We start from the raw sequence: 7,995 nt of genomic DNA, 5'->3' as shown, positions 1-7,995 counted from the left end.
CTTTAAAGTGAGTGCACCTAATTTCTAGCAATAGATATTTTATGAATAGTATACATAGCATTATTGTTTGCCAAGTTTTAACATGACCTGTTTAAGAAGTGAGGCACTGGTCTATCTGACAATGACTTCTTCACTTAACACGTAACACTAATTCTAATATGAATAAAAAATGAGTTAGCACATGGAAAATAAAATAGAGATGAATTGGATTAATAATGCAAAATCAAGAATAAATGAATGTATTTTTATTACATGAATGCAGTATGTCAATTTTCTCCACATCTAGGATATATCAGTGTTCCTTCTTGACACTTTGTTCTAAAAGATGACAATGGTGTCTTTGGACTATATCCACGTTTACATCTGAATTCAATATTATCATCTGTTTTGGCATATAGTTTACTGTCATATTTCCATTTTAACTCTATGTTATGCTCATTCATAGTAACCACTGATATTATACATGTTTCTGTAAGGAAAAAAAAATGAACATGAATATTAGCTAATACAAATCCTCTTTTCCATAGATTTTTATGTTTTCAATAGAACCTTAGATATTGAGTCAGGAATTCTTCCTTGAAATCTTTACCAAACACTTCTATGAAAAATACAATGTAGATTTTTAAAATGGAAAAATATAAATGATGTAAAAATAAGGTATTATGTTTAAAGGGTGATAATTAGATTTTATTATCAAAGATTGATAATATGAATTATCACATTAAGAGTCTTGCATTGAAAAAACATTGTGTTTGAATAATTTCCCAATCTTTGTTTTCACATATATTAATATTTGGTAGTTAAATACGCAGCAGATTGGTTGTTAGTTCAATTAAATTCTATTGTGAATAACCAAAGATCATGTTTCTCACTCTGGTTTTCTAATATCCATGAAATAGTGAGAAACTCACCTAAGCATTTTGGTGGTTCTGTCCACTGCCCATTTCTACATGTTACATGTGGATCACCCTGAAGTACATAATATGCCTGGCATTGATACTCCGCTGACATTCCTGGACCATATTCTTTTTGTGGGAATGAGGTCAAATCTCCATTGTCAATAGAAGGAGGAGGCCCACACTTTCCTTTAGAATCTAAAAAATATTATTTATTGAGTGTGAATCAATTTACATGTTAAAAGTACAGTACAATATATGATATCAAGACTAGTATGCTTTCTAATAGAAATGTTTCACTATAGAAAAATTCTTATCAGATACATATTGAGAGTTACACAGTTTCTCATCCCTTCTTTTCACTCCACATTAAATCATATGAAAAGTATCTACACATATGTTTGCTTTATAATATTCCAATATTAATTTTTTTTATCCATGTATGAATATTTGACTCTAGGATAGCTAAGATAAAAAGGCAAAGATTCTTGTTGTTTTACATAACATATCTCAGAGTACTTCAGGTCTTTAAATATTTTTCTTGATTTTAATTTGTATTGCTAAAGAAGCATCAAGTCCTTGAAAATTTTCCAAGAACACAATTTATATAAAATAATAAAGAATTTGTTGGCTTCCACTACTGGACAAGATATGGTAGAAACATTTTTCCTGTTTCTTCATCTAATCCCAGCTAAAAATGCTGAATATATTGTAGAATGAAACTAAGGAGACTCAGATAAAAGTAGAGAAGTAGAACTAATTAGGAATTTAGGACTCAAGAAATAACACTGTAGTGCGTTACTTAGGTTTTCTCTTTGCTTCTTGCATATATATCCTGGACTGTTTGTTAGAGAAGATTGCAACCCAGAAATGATACCAGATTTAGACAAAAAAAGTCTTGAAAAGAGTCTGCTATCTCAAACCTAAAATTCAGGAAAGGAACAACCTACCAAGGCAGAAACCATTTCTACAAATGCCTGATCTTCTCTAAGAAAAAAAATCTTAAAAGTAACCAAAGATCTGTCAACTCCTGATCAGCAGGGCCAAGTGAGGAGCCTAGACACCCAACAACCGGAGATAACATGGCAACTATCACTTTTACTGTTTAGGCCAAATGGTTGAGTCTGGAACTGCACCCTGCTCGATAATAGTGAAAGCTAGTGAAATAGAAGACTTAAGTAAAATCAACGTTTCGAACCATATACCATACCCAAATTTTTCAGGATATAATTGAAAATCACTCTATATACCAAGAATGTGGAAAATCTCAAAAGATCAACTCAATAGATGTGAACACAAGCTGACACAGAATTTGGAAGTATTTAACAATGATTTTTGAAATCTTCAAGAATTATAGGTTTAATAATATACTAGAAAATATTATAATGTAATACTAGAAGCCAGACTCCATGAACTTAGAACAATGGAAATCACTCAGAAAGTACGCTGAAAACAAAACAAAACAAACACAAACAGAGAGAGCATTAGGGAATTGGGGGTAAATAACAAAACGTCAGAGTCCAAAAAGAGAAGATAAATGTTGAGAAAGATAAAAATAAATTAAAAAACTGACTGCTGAAAATTTCCCACTTTGGGCATAAGGCATAAATCTGAGTGGACTCCAAACAAGAGAATTCCAAGAAACTGATGTTGAAATACATCATAATCAAACTGCTGAAAACTAAAGAGAAATAAAAAAATCTTGAAATCTTCTGGATAGGAATTATGCAATAGGTGATTAAGTATTCAAATGAGAATGGGTTTCACATCTGACCATGGAGGCCAGAAGGAAGTGGAACAGTATTTCAAGTGCTGCAATAAAATAACTCTCAGCACCAAGAAATATGGGGAAATAAAGATATCCTCAGGCAAAAAGAAAATCAAATTAAGAGAGTTTGCTCCAGCAGACCTATCTTTAAAGAAGGGCTAAAGTAGCTCCTTCAAATAATAAGGAAATGATAAATTAGGAAAGTTTGAGATTTTAGGAAGGAAGGAAGAACAACAATGGAATTGATAAAATAGGAGTAAACTATTTCAATTAGCCTTATTTCTCTGCTGAAAACTTCCTAGTTGTTTATAATCACACTTGGAGCAAAATTCAAAATATTGTCATGATTGATAAGGTCTGAATAAATTAATTCCATATTCTTGTCCTCATTATAAACATTCAGTTTTATTTTCAACAGCAGTAGTCCTCTAATGCCTTAAGACTGTTTCATATATCTGCCTTCTTCATATTAGATCTCAACCTTAAAGTCAGCAATTAGAGAAGACTACCAAAAAAAATTCATGAAAATTGCCCACCAGTTAGTTTCCTTCTCACATACGAATTATCCATGGTAATGTGCATCATTTGTAATCATTTTTTTCTTATCTTTACTATTCTACGTAGTTTTATTTTTATGCTCCCAGTTGACATTACATCTGTGACAAAAGAGATATTGCTTTCATACACCTCTTCAACACAGCACCCAAAATAGTGCTTGGCATATAAAAGGCATGCAATAAAAATTTATTAGAAGAATCAATGATAGCCAGTTTTCATCACTAGAGAGGGAAGATGTAGAGGCCTAAATGAGCATTGTACTCTTAGGTTTTGTCTGTATGGTAGGGACCTTACTTCCTGGGGTCCCAAAGTCCTTAATCAATTTCACAATTATTTTGTATCCATATAAATGAATGGGAAAATCCACTTGAGTTTGGCTTCAATATATTCCTATTTTTAATATTGTATCTGAAGGAAGAGATTCATATATTCTAAATAATGAAGAGAAACTTTAATTTCAGAAATACAAACTTTTTACAGTTTGGAAATTATAGTACTTTTTTGTGAAAGTCTTTGTAGTATATGAATTTAACATTTTCCAACAAAGTTAAAGGTCATAAATACGTGTAGTTAGCCATATAATTTTACGGATTAACTATTTCTAATATCACTTTATCTAAAACAATTTACCCTTATTTAATGTCAATTCACTGCAAACATTAAATTACTGTTTACTGAACATAGATTATGTTTTGTTGATTCGTATTTGGCACTGACATTGCAGCACTGAAAATTGTTTTCAGTGTGTTTTTGACTACCGTTTTCTATTACTGACTATTTAATTTACATAAGTAGAAAATTTGATTTAAATAGAGATTATATAGAGATCTGTATATACACTTAGACAAAATGGGAAGCACAGAGAAATAGATGACACTAGCAAGAAAACAATAATCCACACATTGAATAGTATTATTTCTTTATAAAATCAGAAAATATATCAGGATCTATAAGGACAGTGATTAACTTACAGATAAGTCTGCATTTGGGAGGGGTGGACCAGCCACCCTCTGCACAAAAAATTTTGCTCTGGTTATTTGGAAGGCTGAAGCCCGCATCACAGACAATTTGTACAGTGTCACCTTCCAGGTGTGTTTGTCCAGAAGATGCAGAATGACCATTTTCCACGGAAGGGAAAAAGCACTGTCCTAAAGATCCAAAAAATGATTAATAAAAATATAAGAATGAAAGATTACATTTTATAATCTTCAATACAGAAATCAAGTGTAAAAATTAGTTTAAGAACTAGCATGTTAAAAAAGGAAAATTAATATGTAATGTCATTAATCTTTATTTTGAATGTATATGTGTTTTCTTTTACACTTGTAAAGTTCTTTGAGATTTTCAAGGAAGTTATTTTTTATTGTTCATTTCATCCTTTTAAACTGCTTTCCAGAAGAGGAAGAAGGTGACTTTATCTTCTTAGCCTGCCTCTCTGTTTTTGTCTGTCAGGATTCTTTCTTCTTCATTTCTCTTCCTATTCTCTAAATTTATTTAAAGGGTAAGACAGATACATTATTAAGTAATAAAGATGCAGTCAATGGAAAGCAAAGAAGAAGGGGAAATGGTAAAACAAATGCTCCTTGAATATTTAAAATAGGCATATTTCAGATAAGAAATTATGTATAAAAATGGACTCTTTGAGAAAAACTGTGTTCATATAAGTGCCCATGAGTATATAGATTGAAAAAATAGACAATTAGTACTTGAAATTAAAATATTTAGATATTCCAAAAAAGCATACCTTTTTTTCTGATGTAACAGATATCATCATTTCTAGTTCATGCAGTCCCAACCTCAAGATTTGGATATGACCCTCTAATTCCTTCAGTGCTCCCCTTTCCACTCACTGAATGATTCATCTAGAAAAAATGATCAGGGCATCTGCATTTACTCTGCATTTACTCACTGCGACACTTGGGTGTTGGAGCCCATCCTTCCACAGTGCAGGTTATTCAAGTCCAAAGGGTTTGTGAAGGAGACACAAAGCTGGGATCACAGGTGTAGTAGAAATACGTTTCCATAGCAACAGGGAAGGCTGGTTTATATCTATTTTCATCATATAAATTCCCATGTTTTATTTCTGGAAATTCACAAGTTCTCTCTTGGAGAAAAATAGTAATATCCTAATTTAATGAATAATTACACATTATTTTTAAATCATATTGATAAGTTTATTATTGAATCTAGCTTAATTATTCTACTTGTATTAATAATTTGGAGACCAGGCATTTGAGGAGGTCGTTTTTGGGTTCAGATGATTTGTAAATTTTTTGGAAATATTTCTAAGTTTAAAATTATGCAGAAAAATGCAAAGGCTAAGAAAGAGAATGAAGTGATTCTATCCAGTGGACTTCTTTGGTCTAAGAAATTGATTTCATTTCCAGTATCCCCCACATTTTCCGTGAAGAGAATTTGAATGTAAAAATATTCATGAAAACAACTATCACTGAATATTGAATGATATCACCATGATATAAGTAGTAAATTCTGAAATATCCTAGAAATATGTATGTAGATATATATGTGTGTGGAAAGTATGAAAATATTTTGTGATTATGATTAACCTTTTCAAAGTAGGAATAAATATCATCATTCCTTTTTAAAGTACCTTTGAGAAAATTATTTCATTTTTCTTATAAGCTCAAGACATTACCCCAACATAGGACTATTTTTCTTTAACTTTTTCTGTTTAATTTCTATTTTTACATATTTTAACTTGATTTAAAAGGTTCACATAACCATTAAACTAAAACCTGCTCATTATAAGTGAATTGGAGAACAAGGATACTTTTTTTTTCCCCTCAGGGGAGAGCGCAAACGCAGTCTCCCCCTACCGCAAATTATGCAATTAAGTTTCCCACATTTGGGGAAATCGCAGGGGTCTGCACATGCGGAGTGCAAGGGATATGATAGCTCGCTCTGGGAAAATCACCTTCGTGATCATGGTGTCTCCCCTGCCAGGAAAGTATACGAGGGTATTTTTTTTTTAAGATTTAAAAAAAAAATTTATTTCTCTACACTTCTACCCCCCCTCCCCCCTCCCCCCTCCCCCCTCCCCCCTGCCCCCTCCCCAGTTGTCTGTTCTCTGCTTCCACACGCTTCTGTTCTTCTGTGTTCAGTGGCATTGGGAATCTGTCCCTCCCTGCTGTGTCATCTTGCTGTGTCAGCTCTCCTTGGTCGCAGCACAGCGACATTCCTGGGCAGGCTGCACTTTCCTTGGCGCTGGGTGGCTCTCCTTAGGAGCATGGGCCAGCTCCACATGGGGCAAGGAGGCCCGAGGTTTGAACCGAGGACCTCCCATGTGGTAGAGGGATGCCCCATCCATTGGGCCAAGTCGGCCTCGCCTATACCAGGGTATTTTTAACTGGGATATTTAGGATTGAAAATTTTGTTGTTGTTACTGAAGGGAATTGTTGGTTACTGTTTATAGTGAAGGGAGTTACCTAAATAGATCTAAAAAACATACTAAACCTGGCATGCAATAAGTTGTTTTTAAATGAATTCCTCCTGTACACTAAGAATATGGAATAGTAATAAATATTCTGTTCAAACTTAGTATATAATGAGATATCCTAAAACTCATAAGAGGTTTCATTTACATTAATTTGGAAATGGAATGCCTGGGATATAAAAGATAATGAGTGATTTTTAAAATGATATTTTAATGAAAAATTTCTATATGCAACACTGTAAGTGATTTAACAAAACTATTCCTTTCAACATTTGATGGCAAACTCAGAGAAATATATTAAAATTTATTAGAAATTCACTAAGAAGTAAATATACATTCTAATTGTTGTTAGAAGAGTTATTTCTTTTAATGTGCTGCTGATATTGTTGAAATATTAAATTGTTAGTGATATTAGTGCTTTTAAATTGCTTTATTTACATATAATAGATACACAATAAATAACAAATATAGTTATATAAGTTATAGCATATGAACCTGTGAAATCATTACCACAACGAAGATTAAGAAGATATCCATAATTCCCCAAATTTCCTTTTATTACAAATAAGAATCTCAGATAATTCTAGAGTAAAAATCTAGCTTTTCCCATGAAGTTTTTATGAGTGCATTCACATGTATTCATGATCAGTATTGAGTGGGACTTTCATACTGTAGAGCTCCAAAGAAAAATTGAAAACATAATTTATTTTGTATTCATCTTAGGTGAATAAAATATAATTTTCCCATAGAGATAATATTTTATTATGATCTCACAATACAGAATATTCCTACCAGCCAATTTCATCCAAAACTATAAACACATGAAAGTAGATGTGTCATAAAGTTACATTTACAAGGGAAGCTTATCTTCAGATTTCATTTCAACATACCTTGTCCTTCAGCACAGGAAACCCAGAAGGTGAGGACGACATGGATGAGGAAAAGCATCTTAGATATTCCTGACAGTATATAAATGTATTTATTCCAGTTATGCTGTTTAGGGTTTAAAACCAGCTGCAGTGGAGTTATCAAGTGTGATTCAATTTTAGTGCACTAAATGAAGCTAGTTAATTGATGTCATTAACTAAACATCAAAGTTCAAAAAGACTTGCATAAATATAAATAAATCCCATCAGTAGTTTCACAAGAATTTCTTAAATTCATCACCAAGTATGTGTTTACACAGCTTTCTGTTGAAACAGAAATGGATTGGCTCCAAAGTAAATATAAAATACTAATAATGAAACATTTCTTGAAAACGGTGAGATTTTGTTCCCTGCCAGCTGAATCATATGTGAATAACATTCAGATCATGTCAC

General features: G+C 32.3%; 1 protein-coding gene and 1 non-coding gene across 2 annotated transcripts; both read right to left on the bottom strand.

Moving 5' to 3' along the window:
* Positions 1–230: 230 nt before the first annotated feature.
* On the bottom strand, positions 231–7,731 carry LOC101429183 (complement factor H-related protein 2). Its single transcript, XM_071207630.1, is given in 5 exon segments — positions 231–469; positions 912–1,094; positions 4,194–4,370; positions 5,132–5,326; positions 7,567–7,731. Coding segments are annotated over 5 exon segments (816 nt in total). The 5' UTR covers positions 7,625–7,731; the 3' UTR covers positions 231–266.
* Positions 6,028–6,194, bottom strand: LOC111759965 (U1 spliceosomal RNA). The gene has a single exon (XR_002793789.1). It is a non-coding gene; the product is annotated as a U1 spliceosomal RNA (small nuclear RNA).
* Positions 7,732–7,995: the final 264 nt, after the last annotated feature.

This window comes from Dasypus novemcinctus, chromosome 13, assembly GCF_030445035.2.
Source record: "Dasypus novemcinctus isolate mDasNov1 chromosome 13, mDasNov1.1.hap2, whole genome shotgun sequence".
In the NCBI taxonomy this organism is placed as follows: domain Eukaryota; kingdom Metazoa; phylum Chordata; class Mammalia; order Cingulata; family Dasypodidae; genus Dasypus; species Dasypus novemcinctus.
Note: the sequence above shows the minus strand (reverse complement) of the source record. Positions and strands in the feature narration are given on the sequence as shown.